The 19919-nt window shown below is 43.4% G+C and overlaps 1 protein-coding gene across 1 annotated transcript in view; it reads left to right on the forward strand.

The window, feature by feature from the left end:
* Nucleotides 1-19919, forward strand: part of csmd2 (CUB and Sushi multiple domains 2) — a 1720603-nt gene that overhangs the window by 1646786 nt on the left and 53898 nt on the right. The window contains exons 58-60 of the mRNA XM_080211135.1: nt 10435-10611; nt 12481-12660; nt 17863-18036. Of these exons, the coding sequence (XP_080067261.1) occupies nt 10435-10611; nt 12481-12660; nt 17863-18036 (531 nt within the window). The remainder of the gene's footprint in view (nt 1-10434; nt 10612-12480; nt 12661-17862; nt 18037-19919) is intronic.

The raw sequence follows: 19919 nt of genomic DNA on the forward strand, positions 1-19919 counted from the left end.
AGGACGGAAACATGTAAAGGTCTATTGCCCTCGGGCAGGATTTTCCAGTCTTGGGGTGAGCGTGGCTGGAAAATCTCACCCTTTATCTTCTTTCTCTTGCCACACTATATTCTATTGTCTACTTTGAAAATGAGCCAATCAATATATAATCTGGGAGGAAAGTCATATTCGCACAAGCACACCTAAGTTGTTGGCATGCCTTCACCAAATGGACTGTCATATAATAGAAGGCCCACCGACACCTTTTCACAGGAAACTAGAGGATGCAATAAGCGCTGGCCTTGCTAGCGACATCCATAACCCAAGAGTGAATGCTTCAGTTAAGCATGTAACTCCTATACAATACCCTCCGTGAGTCAATATATATGCAACAATTTCAATTCACAGAAGTCAGCTCAAACCATCTGCCACAGGTACATTGGCAGAACAGAATGCAATGAGCTGAATTCCTTCCCCCATCTGCACATTAGAAAGACTAATTTTCTATTTGTTTAAGCTGCTTGTTTAATCTTGGTTACTATCAAGAATGTTTTCCACATTTTCGTACCCCTCTCCCCACCCCCAATTCTTTGTCTAGAGTTGATCTGTCCAGCATCTGAGGATTTACTGATATCAAATACTCCAGATGAAGCAATAAACACAAAACTCAGCAGGTCTGGCAGCACCTGTGGGCAGAGAAATGAATTAAATAGCAGGAACTTCTGGTCGCGCCCGCTGGTGGGATTTGTCAGTGCCGCTGAAGTCAGTGAACTTCTGGCTGGCACGCTGCATCCACCACGGCAAGAGCGGAAAATCCCAGCTAATGTTTCGATTCCCAAGTGAATTCTTTGGAACAGTTCCAAAAGTTCTGGAAAAGAATCAGATCGGATTCGATACGCTAACTCTCTTGTTCCCTCCACAGATGCTGCCGGACTTGCTGGGTTCCTCCGTCATTTTCTGTTTTTATTTCCACAGCTGCGGTATTTTGATTTTATTTTATCCTTTAAAAGGAGCCCATCCTGAAACATTGATTCTCCTCCCATGGCTTAGCATGCTTTCAGTTTGCTCTGACCATCTCTGCATACATTCCTCATTGTTCAACATACAGACCTTATCTTCCTAGTGCATGATTTTATCAACTACAGCCTATTTCTTTGTGGCTGAGTGACTACTTTTTAAATTTCATTGGCACATGCCTTTATCTCAGCCTGAAATCTATTTTGGAATTCCCCTCAGCTGGAGCTTGACAGTTGACAGTGTACCTGCCGACAGTTGATTTTGGCTTTGTGTATGAAATCATCTGCAGAAATCTCATGACATGTCGGTGAAATTATTGCATGATGGGAGGTAGTTCACCAGTATTGACATGGGCCAGAGAAGTATGAACTCAGCACCTTGCTCTCGTACTCACATGTCTATCCTCGGCCTACTGCAGTGCTCCAGTGAAGCCCAATGCAAGCTGGAGGAGCAGCATCTCACCTTCCAATAAGGTGTGTTGCAGCCCTCAAGACTCAGCATTGAGTTTAACGTATTTAGTCTGTGACCTTTCTCCTCCATCTTAGCCTCTTTCTATTTATTTTATATCCCATACCTTTTTTTGAAGTTTTAAGTTTATTTATTAGTGTCATAAGTAAGCTTACATTAACACTGCAGTGAAGTTGCTGTGAAAATTCCTGAGTCACCACATTCCGGCGCCTGTTCAGGTACACTGAGGGAGAATTTAGCATGACCAATGCATGTAACCAGCACGTCTTTTGTACTGTGTGAGGAAACTGGAGCATCCAAAGGAAACCCACACAGGTATGGGGAGACTGTGCAGACTCCTCACAGACAGTGACCCAAACTGGGATTCGAACTCAGGTCCCTGGCACTATAAGGCAGCAGTGCTAATCACTGTGCCACCGTGCCATCCATTTTTTTTCTCCAAGCAAAAATCCTGCCTTCTCCTCCGACACTGGGGAATACGTTGAATGTATTCAAGAGGTGGCTAGATATAGCATTTTGGGTGAATGGGATCAAAGCAGGGAGAAAGCAGGATGAGGCTACTGAGTTGGGCAATCAGCCATGATCATGATGAATGGTGGCAGAACAGGGTCAAAGGGCCAAATGGCCTCTTCACGCTCCTATCTTATATATTTCCACGTTACACTGGGCCATTTGTCTTTTGTTCTTAAGTTTGCTGCACATTTGCTGCAATCTCTCCCAGCTACACTATAATATCCAACAATTTTCCTCCCTTTTAGTTCAGAGTCAAGTGGATTTGAAATGCTAACTCTCTCTTCTCTCTCTATAGATGCTGTCGAATCTGTTAAGTTTGCCCAGTGTTTTCAGTTTTTGTTTGGGATTCCAGCAGTCTCAGTATTTTACTTCTTAAGTTATTACTGGATTATGAAATTCTCCAGCCATTCCTGCCCTGCTGCCACTGCTAGCGAGGATGGGGAATTTGGCTTTCAGCCAAATTTCTGTTCACTGCATTGGGAAGGGAGAATCCCAGCCAAGTGTGAGGTCAGAGAATTCGGCCATACGTCCTGTTTCTTCAGGAGGAACCCTTCAAAATGCAGCTAATGAAAATACAACAAAGCTTATTCCAACTTATAAATCAAAGGGTTTAATAAAGAAATATCATTCTCCAAACTTGGACTCTCACCCTGGGCCTCTCCAAGCTACCCACAATGCTATATAATCCCTGATTTATAGTGAATTAGCTGACTATTATGTCAGTCTAATTGGTTCCATGGTTTACTGGGTCAGTTGACCCTTACATCTTATTCCCATTTGTCACATTATACCCAATGCAAAATGTCATTGGTTACATTCTAACATGTCCCATCTCAACATGGGAAGATTTCCTGATAAGGTATTCATAAAAGTCTTCACCTGCAGCAACCCCTCCTACCACAACCCCATGTGGTCGCAAAAGCCTGTCTTTTTCTTAATCAGCACATCTTTACCATGCTTTAATGTACTTTGCCATTGGACATCTGCCACTGGAAGCCAATCACCCTGCTGGGATTCTCTCCAAGGAACAAGAGCTCTCTCTCCGTAGCTCAAATCACTTACATTAGGAATCATCTTGAGAGCATTTCTTTGCATATTTTCTGTCTTTCTTGAAGTGAGGACAAAATAATACGTAGACCAGAATTTTCCAGCCTTTTGTGCCAACAGGGTCTTCCAGTTCCACTGATGTGAATGAAGATTTCAAATCTCACTGGCCCCACTGGGAAGAATTCCAGCTGCAGTATTCCTGAAAAGATTCCAATCATGGCCATGTATTGCACTGCTTCTAATCTTATACAAAACAACACAAATGTATAACCCTGGAGTCCATTTGCTTGACTCCAGCCATTTGACAATGTGTTTGAGCTTTCAGTGTGCCAATGATTTCTCCTTTCATGTCTGATGTGGCACGGTGGCGCAGTGGTTAGCGTTGCTGCCTCACAGCACCAAGGACACAGGTTCAATTCCTGGCTTGGGTCACTGTCTGTGCAGAGTCTGCACGTTCTTCCCGTGTCTGTGTGGGTTTCCTCCGGGTGCTCTGGTTTCCTCCTGCAGCCTAAAAGGCATGCTGGTTAGGTGTATTGGCCATGCTAAATTCTTCCTCAGTGCATCCAAATAGGCGCCACAGTGTGGTGACTAAGGAATTTTCACTTCATTGCAGTGTTAATGTAAGACTACTTGTGACACTAATAAATAAACTTTAAACTTTGATTAAGCTATACAAATTCATGGCTCCCTAAAAATTCATTCATGTGGTATGGATGTTTTGGCAATCATTGTCCATCCCAAATATCCCTTGAATAGGTGACACTGTTATTGTGTATATCTGCATTTTGTACTCTCACATTCACAACTACACACTTACCTACATTGCTAATCATGGGCCCATTTCCCCAATCGATTTTCTCTTTGCCATTATCTCAGTTTTTTTCTGGGACTCTCCTTAACATAACTGCAGGAAAGAACTGGATTTCTACAGCAAATAGGTATTTACAATCGTGTGACTGCCTTCTCCTGCCAATCAAACAGGAATGCCCAGGATAAGCTCCATCGGGTTGCCATGTGTTTGTCATCCTTCAGTGAACTGTAAGCTAACAAGCTCATCTGCAAGAGAAAAAAAAAATCAATGATAATGTGAACTAAATTTTTAAAGATCCTTTCAGTAGATTGATTATCTGCTCACTTGCAGTTGTAAACAATGTACAGCCCTTAAGCCACATGCAGCTCACTGTTCAACCTCAGGGGCCCTGTTTAACTGCACAATCTACCAGTATCTATCATGTAAACTCATTAGCACTGTGCTGGGAAGATGAATATTTGAGTTCTCCTTTTGGCAGCGGGAATCTGGAGATGCATGTGCACCTCAGAGACATTTGTGAAGACTTATGCGAGACAATGGTTGGGAAAATCCGTCAAAAGCTGCTTGTCACATATGGAGAGATTAGAGCATCACTTGATCCATGAAAGCCCACTCACTTCAGTTTTCAGCTGCAGAGTGAGATATTAGGTTTGTGTGAAAGCTGGCATGGAATTTATTTCACGTTGAATCTGAGCACAGGAGGGACTTAGTACCAACATGGCCAACCTTTTACTTTTTCATTAATTTTACATCTTTCCTCTTCCCCTCTCTGACGGCTGGTAATGATATTCATCAAGGATCATGTTCACTCATCAGCACTAAAGATACTCTTTCAGTGACTATTCAGTAGCGTGCGCAAGAGGACACAGCAGGGGTGATTAAGACATCTAAATTACCTTCCTTTGCTTCTTGAGTGTATGCCCGAGGCTGAAGCTTTCCGTGTGGGCAGAAGCAAACAAGTCTCCTCGTACATTCGGGGATTGTTTAATGTTGTTCCTACCACCAGGAGTTTGCCGACCCATTCTGCTGACTTACTTCGGAAGGAAGCAGAAATTGCTGTTTTATGATTGATGGTTTTAATTAAATCCCTTTTTTGGGTCAATTTCAGCATCAGTTGGAATGAGCCAGGCTGGTTGGTTATCAGGCCCTATGTATAATGTGTTTGGCATTCGCAGTCAGGATCCCAGTGAGTGCAAGCCTACATTCCAAAACTAGCCATTTATTCTGCACTAATTAGCATCGTACTGGCAACCTCAATCAGAGAAGCTGTGAGGCCGGCTGGTGTGTGAAATAAAAGTGTCACCATGGTGCTGGGGAGGGTTTTTTTCTTGTGAAAAAAAAAGTCACTCTGCTTTGGGTTACTGTTGGGCTGCAGCTGCAGAGGAACCCTTGGTGCTAACTTCCAAATTACAGTGTGTTTTTTAGCCATGATGTGGAGATGCCGACGTTGGACTGGGGTGGGCACAGTAAGAAGTCTCACAACACCAGGTTAGAGTCCAACAGGTTTATTTGGTAGTGCGAGCTTTTGAAGTGCTGCCCCTTCATCAGGTGAGTGAAGATTTGGGTTGCTGTGACAATCCTCACCTTTAACAGCAGGAAAGAAAAGCTGACACAGAAGAACAAAATTCCAGACCTCACTTTTTATTTTATAAAACGACGTCCATTTATATCAAATGAAACCATAGCAGGTTAATGTGTACATCACAGTGCTGCTTTGTTTGAATATATAATAGTTTAAACCAATGGTTCTCAAACTGTCAGACGCAATGATTCAATCTGAGTAAATGATACACTAATTATTCAATATCAAAGGGAAATTAAGCAGGGACCCTTTAAAATTAATGGTGATTAAAAGCTATTGCTCGCAGCTCCATCACAGTGAGTGCCTAAAACCCTTTGTGTTAATCGGCAGCAAGAACTGGATACTGTTCACTTCATCTCACTAATAATGTGATGACTTCCTTCAGGATTCCAATGTTGCCGAACTCTCAGCTAAGAATCCACCATTCTCCAGTTCCTAGCCAGGACCCCAAACTTCCTAACTCTCAGCCATGACTCCCCCATTCCCAAACTCTCAGCCACAACTCCCCCATTCCCAAACTCTCAGCCATGACTCCCCCATTCCCGAACTCTCAGCCACGACTCCCCCATTCCCGAACTGTCAGCCACGACTCCCCCATTCCCGAACTCTCAGCCATGACTCCCCCATTCTCAAACCAAACTTTCAGTTCTCACTATTTACTAAACTTTTCTAGACCATTGTTGGCTGGCAAATGAATTCAGTTGGGTTTGATCCCAAACCTCATCTTTCTTCTCTAAGAAGGCAAGTGTAGATCATCTGTGGTGTGGTGTTTACCCCCACGCAGTGTTTATCCCTTGTGATTCTTACCCCATTGCAGTCCTTGCCTCTCACAATATTTTTTCTTCCTTGAACCCCATATCCTTTGTCCCTCAGATCATCTTTAATCGTGTTTCTTCCAGTTTACCAAGAACATCTCTTGAGCAGTATTTGCAAGACAAGTTACAATGTTTATATTGCCCTTCTAATTGGCAGTTTCTGTTTCATAAAGTTATTTCACTCCTATCCTTCCCTGAAATATTCACACTAGTGTTAACGATTAATCTCTTCACTTGCTGACTTACAAGTAGAAGTTTCAAGTCTCCTGCTGTCAGTGAAATTTGTTTGGTTAGTGGTTGACCAGTTATTGCAGGTGCACCAATGAAAAGCATGGAATGAAGCAGGTGATTTCCCTAAATAGTTGCAGTCTTCATTAATAGATGATCTCGGAGGCAGCAGATTTATTCTTTGTGTCTCCTCATCACTGTGTTCCTCATGTGGTTGGACTGGCAAAGATACTGAGGCAGAGACAGTCATTGTTAGGGGCTTTGAAAATTACCTGCTGTAAAGTCAAGCAGCATTTATAAATGGGTAATTATTTTTGTTACGTAGCATTTGGTGTGCAGCAGGAGATGGAGGGTGTGCCCAAGGAAGAGTAAACAACTTAATCTGTGGTTCCTGAGAAGCAGGCAGTGAGTTAATTCACTCACTATTGTTTTTGAACGAAGCCTGGAGCTGGAGATTATAAAAGTAATTAGAAGATGCAATAGGTAAATGTGTCAGTTCCATTCATCAAAAGAGATTTCATCTTCGTTCACAGAAATGGGCAAAAGGGTGCTTTATAAATGTGAACAGAATCATTCATTAAAATCTGTCAAACAATAGCTGTGAGGAGCGTGTGTGTGAGAGAGACAGGGCAACATTCAGGAAAGCAATATTCAGAAGGCACAGAGAAAATACTTGAGATCACAAATAAATCCTTGGTCCTGTAGAAAGCATCATATAGAAGAGACAAAGAGGTGAAGGGCAGGATTTCTTCAATCTCAGTCAACAATAATAGTTCCAGACCCCAGACATTCTACCTGAAAGGGAATGGGTATCACATGAAGGAGTAATTTGTCAAGATAGGAGTTGTAACTTGGATCGGTTTTGTCGTGACAGTGCTTGGTACATCCTCGTGTGTTTACCTAGAAGTGCTAATGCAATATTGACACCACTCTGATCTGACATTGACGCCATTGCTTTATTCAAGGCTGACCAGTGTCAGTGTTTTGGGATGAGATTGATGAGCATTCTCTAACTGCAACACCAAGGAACCAATCTGATTGCCAGAAAAAAAACCATTCAGTATGGGAATGGAAATCATTCTATGACACAATCCCTTACTGTTACCAAAATAGTTCAGTGGATGAAGGTCTTTACCTTACATAACTGATTGAGATAAATTGTGGTATGTTGTATTAGGCCTGTTCAGTATTTGCAAAGTGCAAATCAGGAGTGTAATGAAATACTTACTTTTACTGTTTTGCAGGATGTGAGCAACTCTGGCTAGTCCAGCATTTATTACCCTTCCCTAGTTCCCCTTGAGAAGGGTTGGTGAGTTGCCTTCTTGAACTGCTTCAGTCCCTGTGTTGTAGGTATACCCATAATGCTGTTAGGGACAGAGTTCCACAATTTTGACCCAGTGACAGTGAAGAAACGGCAATATATTTCCAAGTCAGTATAATGGATGACTTGGAGGGGAACTTCCGGATGTTGACATTCCCATATGTTTACTGCCCTCGCCTTTCTGAAGGTCATGGGTCTCGAAGGTGCTGTCGAAGGAGCCTTGGTGAGTTCCTGCAGTGCATCTTATAGATGGTACACTCTGCGATCACTGCGTTAGTGATGGGAAGTGAAAAGTTGTGGAAGGGGAATCAAGAGAACACCAATCAAATGGTGCCAAGCTTCTTGAGTGTCGGTCGAACTGCACTCATCCAAGCAAGTGAAGAATATTCCATTACACTCCTGACCTGTGCCTTGTCAATGGTGGGCAGACATTGGGGAGTCAGGAGGTGAGTTAGTCCCTGCAGGGTTCCTAGCCTCTGATCTGCTCCTGTAGCCACAGTATTTATATGACTAGTCTAGTTCAGTTTCTGATCAATGGTAAAATCTCCAGGGTAATAATAGGATTCAACAATGATAATGCCACTGAATGTCAAGGAATGATGGTTAGATTCTCTCTAGTTGGAGATGGTCATTATGTGAGCATGAGTGTTACTAGCCCTAGCCTGAATACTGTCCAGGTCTTGCTGAATTTGGACATGGACTGTTTTAGTATCTGAGCAGTCACAAACGGTGCTGAACATTGCACAATCATCACTGAACATCCTCACTTCTGACATTATGATGGATTGAAGATTATTGATAAAGTAGCTGGTTCTGGGACACTACCCTGAGGAACTCCTGCAGCGGTGCCTTGAAACTTAGATGATTGACCTCCAGTAACCATAACCATCTTCCTCTGTGTTAGCTATGACTCTAATCAGTAAAGAACTTCCTCATTGACTTCCATTAACTCAGCCAAATGCAGCCTTGATGTCAAGGGCAGTCACTCTTACCTCATCTTTGGACTTCAGCTCTTTTGTCCCTGTTTAGACTAAGTCTGTAATAAAATAGGGAGCTGAGTGACCCTGGCAGAAACCAAACTGAGCAACAATAAGCAGGTTATTGTCAAGGAAGTACTACTTGATAGCACTATTGATAACCCTTTCCATCAATTTACAGATGAGGGAGAGTAGACTGATGGGGCAATAATTGACTGAAACAAAAACAGAAAATGCTGAAAAAACTTAGCAGATCTGACAGCACCTGTGGGGTGAGAATAGAGCCAGTGTTTCGAGCCCAGATGACCCTTCAACAGAGCTGCATCAGAGCTTCATCAGATTCGAAACATTTAGCTCTACTCTCTACCCACAGATGCTGTCAGACCTGCTAAGATGTTCCAGCATTTTCTGTTCCTATTTCAGATGCCAGTATTTTGCCTTTTTTGGTAATTGGCTGGGTTGGATTTGTCCCGTTTCTTATGTACAGTACACACCTAGGCAATTCTCCACATCGCTGGCTAGATGTGAGTGATATAACTTTACTAGAATATTTTGGGCTAGGAGCATGGCAATTGTGTCTTCAGTACAATGACTGGAATGTTGTCAGGGCCCGTAGCCTTTGCAGTATCCAGTGTCTTCAGCCATTTCTTGATAACAAATGGAATAAATCAAATTGTTGAAGACTGACATCTGTGATGCTAGGAACCTCCTGTGGAGGCTGAGATGGATTATCCATTCGACATTTTTGGCTGAAGATACGTTTCAGCCTTCTGTTTAACACAGATGTGCTGGGCTCCCCCAGCATTGAGGTTGGGGATATTTCTGGAGCTTCTCCTCCAGTGGGTTGTTTAACTTTCCACAGCCATTCACAACTGGCTGTGGCATGAGTGCAGAGCTTTCCTGCGTGAATGCAGCCCCGACAGCACTCGAAGTTAAACACCATCCAGGACAAAGCAGGCCATTTATTTGGCAACCCACCCACCAATTTAAACATTCACTCCCTCCACCACCAACACACAGTAGTAGCAGCCTACAAGATGCAGTGCAGCAACTCAGCAAGGCGCCTTCAACAGTGCTTTCTAAACCCACAACCACTACCACAAGAAGGACAGAGGCAGCAAATGAATGGGAGTACCCTCATCTGCAAGGTACTCATTAAGGCACATACCATTCCTGACTTACGGAACCACATCACTTCTTGATGGATCAAAATCTTGGAACTTCCCTTCCAAACAGCACTATAGGTGTACATCACATGGACTACAGTGGTTGAAAATGGAGGATCACCACCATCTACTCAATCACAATTGGGGACGGGCAGGAAGTGCTGGCATAGCCAGTAATGGCCTCTTCCTGTTAAAGAGTAAAAGAAATGGTAGATTGCACCGGACGGGGAGAAAACAGTCAACTAGAATTTGGGAACTTAGAAGTCAGTTCTGTGCTGGTTGGTGTCAATTTGTGCTTTTATTTTTTAAAAAAAGAAAGTATAGACTTTTCTGTACGTTGCATGCATTTTTTTGACTAATTCTTCAGAGTCGGAGGAAACTAACCCCCTCCAATTCACAGCGGAGACAGAAATGCAAGTTCTGTGGGTCTCTTATGGGAGATCCCTTTTATTATGCCATTTAATTGTGGATCTATTCTTTTCTTTGTCATTTTGCTTTCACCACTGGTAGCTGTGTCCTGTGGAAATCCTGGAACGCCACGCAATGCTAGGATAGTGTACAGCAACAAATTGGTCTTCTCGAGTTCCATTACTTATGCCTGTCGGGAAGGCTATTATTCGACTGGTTTGCTAACTAGGCACTGTACTGTGAATGGGACCTGGACCAGTGTTCCTCCACAATGCACAGGTCAGCTTTTTATATCCATTTTTCTCTTTATGTTGCGGCGTGGCGTGGTACATATCAAAGCTGAAAGAGATATCATTGAGCTGCAGTGATATATTGCCGTGTCATTTTATACGTGAAATAGGAGCAATTTTAAGCACTCTTTCTTTGAACTAAAAGGTGAAAACAGAGCGTGGGGGGGAATGTCCAACACGCACCAGCGAAAGTGTTCGTTCCCTCATAAGCTTTCCACTGGCAAGCTGACTAGCAATTCCCGTTGCATGTTGGGAATGAAAGATAGTCAGATTTATAAACGATACAGCATTAATTCAATCACACTATTATATGCTATAAAAGTGACTCTTGGGAGGAGGGAAAATCTTGGATCAAAAAGCACTGCTCCCTTTTCATTACAGGGTAGTGAGTGGTAACTTGTGAGTTTCAGTCAGTTGATTCTTGTTCTTTGCTGCAGTTTCCCTTGAATTTCCATAGAAACCCTACAGTGTAGAAGGAGGCCATTCAGCCCATCGAGTCTGCACCGACAACGATCCCACTTAGGCCTTATCCCCATAACCCCACATATTTGCCACGTTAATCCCGTTAACCTATGCATCCCAGAACTCTAAAGAGCAATTTTTCATGGCCAATACACCTAACCTGCACATTTTTGGACTATGGGAGGAAACCAGAGGAAACTCATGCAGACACGGGAAGAATGTGCAAACTCCACACAGACAGTGACCCAAGCACGGAATCAAACCTGGTCCCTGGAGCTCTGAGGCAGCAGTGCTAACCACTGTGCCACGTGCTGCCATTTATATTAAAATTATACAAACACAGCTGACAGTCCAATTTATTCCATTGATCTTACCTACTTTTTAATGCCTTGAAAACTCTTCTCGCTCTTAATGATCCAATGAGAATTTTTATTATTTCTTAAAAACCTGACCTGTATCAAACTGAAAATAATGTGACTGCATTGGACACACAAAACTTATTTATCAGTATCTGGAAAGGGAATTTCAATGCTGATGAAAAGATGGAGGGGGAGTTTTCCCATCCCATCCACGACAGGAATCATAGCAGGCGCAGGGGCAGGGGGTTTCTGGACCATGCAGAGGCCCACTGACCTTGGGTGGGATTTTCTGGATTTGGGAGAAGTGGGTCTGGGAAATCCCATCCAGCTATTGACTAAATCTTCTGGGTATTTTCACCAATTCCTTTTCGTATTTCAGAATTGCAGAATTCACGTTTGATCTATAGTGTCGGGACCCGCATTCAATTCCAGCCTCGGGCGATTGTCGATGTGAAGTTGCACATTCTCCCCATGTCTGTGTGGGTTTCCTCTGGGTGTTGCAGTTTCCTCCCACGTTTCAAAGATGTGCAGGTTAGGTGGATTGGCCACGTTAAATTGCCCCTTAGTTTCAGGGAGGATTAACAGCGTAAACACATGGTTTTATGGGGATACAGCCTGGGTGGGATTGTTGATGCAGGATTGATGGGCCGAGTGATCTCTTTCTGCGCTGTAGGGATTCTATATTCCTTTAAATTAAACAATGTAGAAGAGGGTAAATGTTGACACTATTTCCCTTTTGTCTTGAGCTCTTCCTGGCCTTGCAACAAAGTTGAACTGCGAGTGTGGGTTGGCATAGTCCAGTTTTCTGTCAACAACCAACCCTGAGCTACTGGCCATAAAGGGCACAAAAAAAAGGATCAAATGGAATGCCTTTCTTAGACAGCATGACTGACATAAAGGATCCAATTGGCTGCAGTAAGATACAGGCAGATAGTGGGGCAGAGCAATGCTGCTGGAGGGTGCTCGAACACGGCCTGGGCATGAGAGAAGCCAAGCTGCATTGCATTCTGGGTACTCAGCTGTCTTGTCTCTCGCAGTGATTAACTGTGGCGACCCTGGAATACCAGCCAACGGGATCCGACTTGGCGCCGACTTCACCTACAACAAGACCGTGGTATTCCAATGCGTGCCAGGCTACACAATGGACAACCTGCGATATTCCTCCATCGCTTGCTCCAAAGACAGAATGTGGAACGGGAGCAGGCCAGTCTGCAGATGTAAGTCAGTCATTTATGATGATGCACAAGGCAGACCTGGATGTTAATTGGCTTCTGATCCTAATTCTGTGCTGTAATAAGATCATCCATTACACATTTTTGCTTCCAGACCCAACTTTCGTTTTTAATTGTCTACTTATGTTTATTTAAGAAGCTTCCTTACATTTGAATAATTTTAGCAGTGACTCTAATTACAGAACGGTAGCACATTGGACTTTTGACTGAAAGACTTGAGTTGAATAGCCAAGGGTTTATTTCCCTCATGAAGTGCTCGAGAAATGAATAAATTGCTGAGAATGATGATCATTATCATAAAATTACTTGCTTCCTTAATTATTCTTCCCTTGGGCGAAGTGCTAAAAAGCAAATAACAAAAACAGAGAAAGAAGGAAAAGTCTTGCTGTTAATTGCTGTTTAAGTCAATTAGAAAAAATGCTTTTTGCATTTCTCAGGAGAGAGGTGGTCAGTGTTTACTTCAGGTTTGACCTGGTGTTGGTTTTTTGTACCATTTCTCTATGTATTCATACAACACTACCAGAAACAGTGGGCAGCATTTTCTTACCCTGTTTGTCTGTGGGTTTGGGATGTCGGGTTGGAAAGGTCTTGGAAATTGATATTTGATCAGGATCATGATATTGAATAAATAAAGTAAATTAAAAATGTGACAATAAAAAAATCAAAGAGACAAACAGGATCCAAGCTGACAAGATAAGGCATTGCACCCCATCATAGGCTGCATTGTGGACCATCACTGACCATATTGGGCCACCCCATTGCAACCAACCCCAGTCTGTTGGATAAGAGTAAAAAAGTTGTTGAGTTCAGTAAGAAGGTAATTATGAGATGCTTCTGCCTGAATCCTGGATTACCCACCTATTTACCAATCTGTGAGTAACTCATCAGAGTCACTGAGCCAAGTGCACAGTGGGAGGAGTTTGTTTAGTGAAACTGATAAATTGGGAAGACTTTAATGCCATGGCATTGATGGAGTAATGTTCAAAGCACTTCTGTCAAAACAGTACATTTTTTTCACTGCTTGACAGGTGATGCCAACTTTTTGGAAGGCACTTCTCCTATTTAGCATTACACTCCCCTCCAGCCACATTCCCCTACTGCCAGACTTTACCACACTATGGGGACAGATAATGTAGCTCCATCTTGTATCACATAGGGTCAAGAGCAGAGGCCACACTACCACCAATAGGTCATGCCTAACAAATTTGATTGAATTTTTTGAGGAGGTGACCAGGTGTGTGGATGAGGGGAGCACAGTTGACGTAGTTGATATGGATTTCAGCAAAGCCTTTGAAACAGTCCCACATGGGAGACTTATAAAGAAGGCAAATGAACATGGGATAGAAAAGTGGAAGCAAAATTCACTCAGTTGTTGGAAACAGAGGGTGATAGAAGGCTGCTTTAGTGACTGGAAGCCAATGTCTAATGGTGCACCACGGGGATCTGTGCTATGTCCCCTCTTATTTATTATTGACATAAACAACATTGATGATTATGTGGGGGGTAGCATTAGTAAGTTTGCAGATGACACAAAGATTGGCCAGGTGGTTAACAGTGAGACTGAGTGCCTTGGGCTGCAAGAAGATATAGACAGGATGGTGAAATGGGCAGATAACTGGCAGATGGAATTTAACCCTGAAAAGTATGAGGGGATATACTTTGGAAGGTGTAATTTGACAAGAAAATATTCAATAACCAACATGATACTTGGAAGTTCTGTAGAACAAAGGGATATTGGCGTGTCTGTCCTTAGATCTGTGAAGGCAGAAGGGCATGTTAGTAGCGTGGTGAAAAAGGCATATGGGACACTTGCCTTTATCAATGAAGGCATAGATTACAAAAGCAAGGAGGTCATGTAGCAGTTGTATCAAGCTTTGGTGAGGCCACAGCGAGAGCACTATGTGCACTTCTGGTAAGCCACATTATTGTAAGGATATAATTGCACTGGAGAGGTTGCAGAGGAGATCCACCAGGATGCTGCCTGCGATGGAACATTTAAGTTACGAAGAGAGGTTGTGTCGGCTTGGGTTGGTTTTGTTGGAGCAGAAAAGACTGGGGGTGCAAACTGATTGAGGTGTACAAGATTGAGGGCATGGACAGAGTGGATAAGAAGTAACTGTTCCGCTTAGTTGAAGGGTCAGTCACACAGGGACATGGGTTCAAGGTGAGAGGGCAGGAGATTTAAGGGGGGATGTGAGGAAAAATGTTTTTACCCAGAGGGGTGGTGAAGGTCTGGAATGTGCTGTCTAGGGGGGTGGTAGAGACGGGTTGCCTCACATCCCTTGGAAAGTACCTGGATGAGCACTTGGCACATCATAATATTCAAGGGTATGGGCCAAGTGCTGGTAAATGGGATTAGGTGGGAGGTCAGATGTTTCTCATATGTTAGTGCAGACCTGATGGGCCAAAGGGTCTCTTCTGCACTGCATGATTCTATGAAGAGTTTGCTGGACTCAGGTGGTCCATCGCACCGCGACACAGACCCAGATAAAACCTTCCCTGCAAATCGCCGGCATGAATAGTGCGGGTGAGGAGTTAGAGATTGGCAACCTAGCCTAGTGAGAGGAAAAAGCCTGATGAGGGAGCAAGGATGTGGACACAACTGGAATGAACGCGGGAATAGGTGGATGGCAAGTGTATGAGGCGAGAAGCATATGCGGGAGAAGCTGAAAGGAGGGAAATGAGCTTCTGATCACATTTTCGCTGCAGCGTCTCTTTAATAACATGGTCTGATTCATCCAGCCTCAGCTATCCTCCTGTAGAAGCACTCATTTGGCACCCGTGGACTTCACAATTCCAATGTTTCTCTGGCCAGCCTCCCAACTTAATCTGATCCAAAACGCTGCTACCCATGTCCAATCTTGAACCAATAGGCACATCATCCATTCCCACTGTGCTCACTGACCTGCACTGGCTCCTAGCCCAGCATCACCTCGGTTTTCAAATTCTCATCCTCATTTTCAAATCCTACCAATGTATATTCTGCAGATATCCTCCCTAGGTCTGCAACTTCAACCAACTGTACAACCCTCTCCCATTTCTCTACTCCATCAATTCAGACCTCTTGCACAGATCACTGATTTTAATCTCCACCATTACTGCTTTCAGATGGTAAGGGCATACGGAATCTTTGGGTTTCTCCCCCTAAAATTTTCCATCTTGCTACTCCTTTTAAAAGTGTATTTATTAGTCACAAGTAGGCTTACATTAACACTGCGATGAAGTTACTGTGAAAATCCCCCAGTCGCCACAATCCGGCACCTGTTTGGGTACACTGAGGAAGAACTCAGCATGGTCAATGTATCTAAACAGCACATCTTTTTGGAGTGTGGTAGGAAACCGGAGCACCCAGAGGAAACACACACAGATACAAGGAGAATGTGCAGACTCCACACAGACAGCGACCCAAGGCGGGAATCAAACCTTGGTTGCTGGCACTATGAAGCAGCAATGCTAACCACTGTGTCACCACCTCTTAAATTCGAGCTGTTTGACCCAGTTTTTGGCCATATCGTTTTGTGTGGTTTGGTGCTGAGCTTTTGCTTTGGTGATGCTCCCATGACACACGTAGAGATTTTTTAAAATTTAATTACATTAAAAGCACTGTATAAATGCAACTTGTTGTTGAAGAGTGACGCACGGGAGCAGGTGCTTCATGTGGACTGTTTGGATTATATATTTTTTCTTATCGGAATGGAATCAGTCAACAAACGGGACCAAGCTGAGTGATCACTTTCAAAATTGCAGTTTCGGCTTTCTGCATTGTGTTGAACTATTTTTGTATTTTTTAATTATTGAGCCTGTGCTGCAGACAAATGAAATTTGCATTTTAATATATTCATTTCATCAGCGCAGGCTGCATCAAATAATTTTGCCCTTGGCAGCTTTATGATCAGCATCTGTTGTGCTCCTTGCAGAGTCTTTTGCCCATTTGCTGTGTTTACAAAGCTGCTTCACTGGCAATAAACAGTCCAGGTGCTTCTATTCAGCGACTACCCTGGTATTTCCAGATGTAAATTTTCCTTATCGTCTGATTTATTTTTGTGGCGAGGAATCATTTGAGTTTTCCCTTGGCTGGAAAGGGCCCTGCAGAGACCTGTGCTGGGTCCCCATGCTATTTACAACGACGGTACCTTAATAAAAACACCAGAGAATGAGACGTCTGCTGAGTTACTGGGTAATAATACTGGGGGGTGCTTGAGAATATCAGTAAGCAGATAGAGAGAGGCTCATTTTAATGCATATTGGTTAGCAAAATTCACAAAGTAAAATGATTTTGGTGTTGACTGTTGCAAACATCCACTTAATGGGAATTTGTTCTGAACAAGGCTAATGATGGCTTGCAAATACTTACAGCTATGAGTCAAGTCAACTAACATTGTGTAAATAACTGATAAATCCATGCCTGATGATGTAGAATAGAATCGTAACAGCGCAGAAAGAAACCATTCGGCTCATCGAGTCTGCACTGACAAGTACCTCACCCAGGCCCTGTTCCCTGTAATCCCACATATTTACCCTGTTAATCCCCTGACACTAAGGGGCAATTTAGCAAGGCCAATCCGCCTAGCCTGCACATCTTTGGAGTGTGGGAGGAAATCAGAGCACCCGGAGGAAACCCACGCAGATGTGGGAAGAATGTGCAGACTCCACACATACCCGAGATCAGAATTGAGCCCAGGTCCCTGGTGCTGTGAGGCAGCAGTGTTTGGCACTGCGCCATCCCTAAATTTCAGGAAAATTAGTCTTCCAAAGGAAATTGATACACTAAAGAGGACTTAGAGACAAGTGACTGGGATGATTCCAGGATTTACAGGTCATAATTCAAACTATTGAATGTTAGCAGTTCTAACATTGGAGAAAGTCATTTGCTTCATGCTTCACTTCTCAAGTGAAACTATTCGCTTTAGTCCCATTTTCTCTGTCTTCTCTCACATCCCATGAATGCTTTATTTTCAAATCCTGGTTCAATTCTCTGTTATGCTTTAAAGACGTGAGTTTCCCCTTTGCTGCTGGAATGGAGTCTTAGGCAAAGAATAGCACCCCATTGTAAGGCAACACTTAATTAGCACGGCATTGGGTTCTCATATTCAATGGTATTGAATTGCTGCTGGTTGAATGGTGTAGCGTGTCAATGTCCTGTCAGTGAAGCAATTGGCGTTTCTCATGAGTTATCCTCTTTTGCAGCGATCGTATGTCGACCTCCTCCCAGAATCCTGAATGGAATTGTCATGGGGACAGACTTCAGCTGGGGAGCCAGCATCAGTTACACCTGTACTGAGGGATACCAGCTCTCGTTACCTGCTGTGCTTACCTGTGAGGGGAATGGGACCTGGGTTGGGGAGATTCCACAGTGCTTCCGTAAGTATACAATCAATGTATGAGATTCATTCTGAAACCCATACCAGCTTCATTTACACACGAGCCAGATGCAGAAAGAAAGAACTCACTGTGCCATTCACAAGCTCAGGAGGTCCCAAAGCACTTTGCAGCCAATTAAGTGGTTTTGATGCATAAAGTTGGAAATACAGCAGTCAATTTGAGCGCAGCAAGATCCTAAAAACAGCATGGCCAATCCACCTAACCTGCACAGCCTTGGAGTGTGGCAGGAAACCGGGGCATCCGGAGGAAACCCACACAGAGACAGAGAGAATGTGCAGACTGCACACTGACGGTCAACCTAGGCTGGAATCAGACCTGGGCCCCTGATGCTTTGAGGCAGCAGTGCTAACCACTGTGTCGTCATGGTCTCTATTAATTGACCAGAAATTGTGTTTTGATGATTGCAGTGGCGTTACTGATGACACGTTATTGGCCAGGAGAACTCCCTTGCTCTTTTTTGAATGCTGCTGTGAGATATTGAACTGAGGACAGACCAGATCCTTGACTTAAATTCTCATCCAAAGAGGCTTCCTCAGTTCCAGAGTGTCAACCAAAATTATGTGCCATGACCTTTCCACTCCAGGGCAACAGCACTACCATTGAACCATATACTCCATGATGCAACGTAAAGCTTGCTTTATCCCAACTAAATGACATATCTTAACCTCAGCTTCAGATCAGCAATCCGTACTGCAGGACTGCAACACTTCTGCTTCTCTGTGGCTCTTCTGAATAAGGCTTTAAATTTATTCTGGCTTAGGCAAAATTGTGGGCAATCCTTTGCTGTCACCCAAAGCCATTAAGAACTGGGTTGGAAAGTGCAATATATTTTCCGCTTGCAGAGATCAGTCACAACCTTGGCTTGTAACCATAAAACTGTCGCTCAGATGTGCACAGAGGAAGTTGGACCATTATTGTATGGGATGATTGACAAAACAATCAGCCTGGGACATCCCACCCCCGCTGCTGCCCACCCATCCATGACCATGAGAGAGGGAGAGTGCTTGGGACTGACTGAGGTTCCAGCCTGGATGAAGTCCCACAGAAACAGGTCTCAGTTTAATTTCCAGTCCTCTGCTCAATTCCTGCCAGATAGCACACTAGAAGGATCATAAATTCTCATTCTCTTGAGTGTTGGGCTTTGCATTACCAAGCTGCTGTTGATTTTTCATGTTATTAGTAGCAAAAAATCTGCAATTTAACCCATTCTGTTAATGTTTAAATAGTGTTTGCCCTTTCTGGTCTAACCCAGCTCAAATTTGACTTTATGGTAGGACAAAGTTTCAAAGGAATATGCCTCAAGACAATAATATTATACCCAATGTGCGTTTCACGGACCAGGGGATAATCCTGTCCTTCGTAGGGAGCTCCCCAGTTGCAACTGACTGCCACGTTCTGCACATTACAACAGTGACTCCACTTCGTGCTTCATTAGCTATAAACAGCTTTGGGATGTCCAGAGGTTATGAGCAATGCCACATAAAGTTACATTCTTTTCTTTTAGCGTTAAAATGTCTTCCCTTTGTTCTCTTCCGTCTTCTGATTTTAGTTTGATTTGATTGTCACATGTATTCCTGTACAGTGAAAAGTATTGTTTCTTGCGCTCTATACAGACAAAACACCCCATCCACAGCAGAGGAAAGGAGAGAGTGCAGAATGTAGTGTTACAGTCATAGCTAGGGTGTAGAGAAAGATCAATTTAATATGAGGTCAGTCCATTCATAGGTCTGATGGCAGCAAGGAAGAAGCTGTTCTTGAGTCAGTTGGTACGTGGCCTCAGACTTTTGTATCTCTTTCCTGACAGAAGAAGTTGGAATAGAAAATGTCCGGAGTGCGTGGAGTCCTTGATTATACTTTTCTGA

This window comes from Carcharhinus amblyrhynchos, chromosome 24 (assembly GCF_965287045.1).
Source record: "Carcharhinus amblyrhynchos chromosome 24, sCarAmb.v2.hapA, whole genome shotgun sequence".
Taxonomy (NCBI): domain Eukaryota; kingdom Metazoa; phylum Chordata; class Chondrichthyes; order Carcharhiniformes; family Carcharhinidae; genus Carcharhinus; species Carcharhinus amblyrhynchos.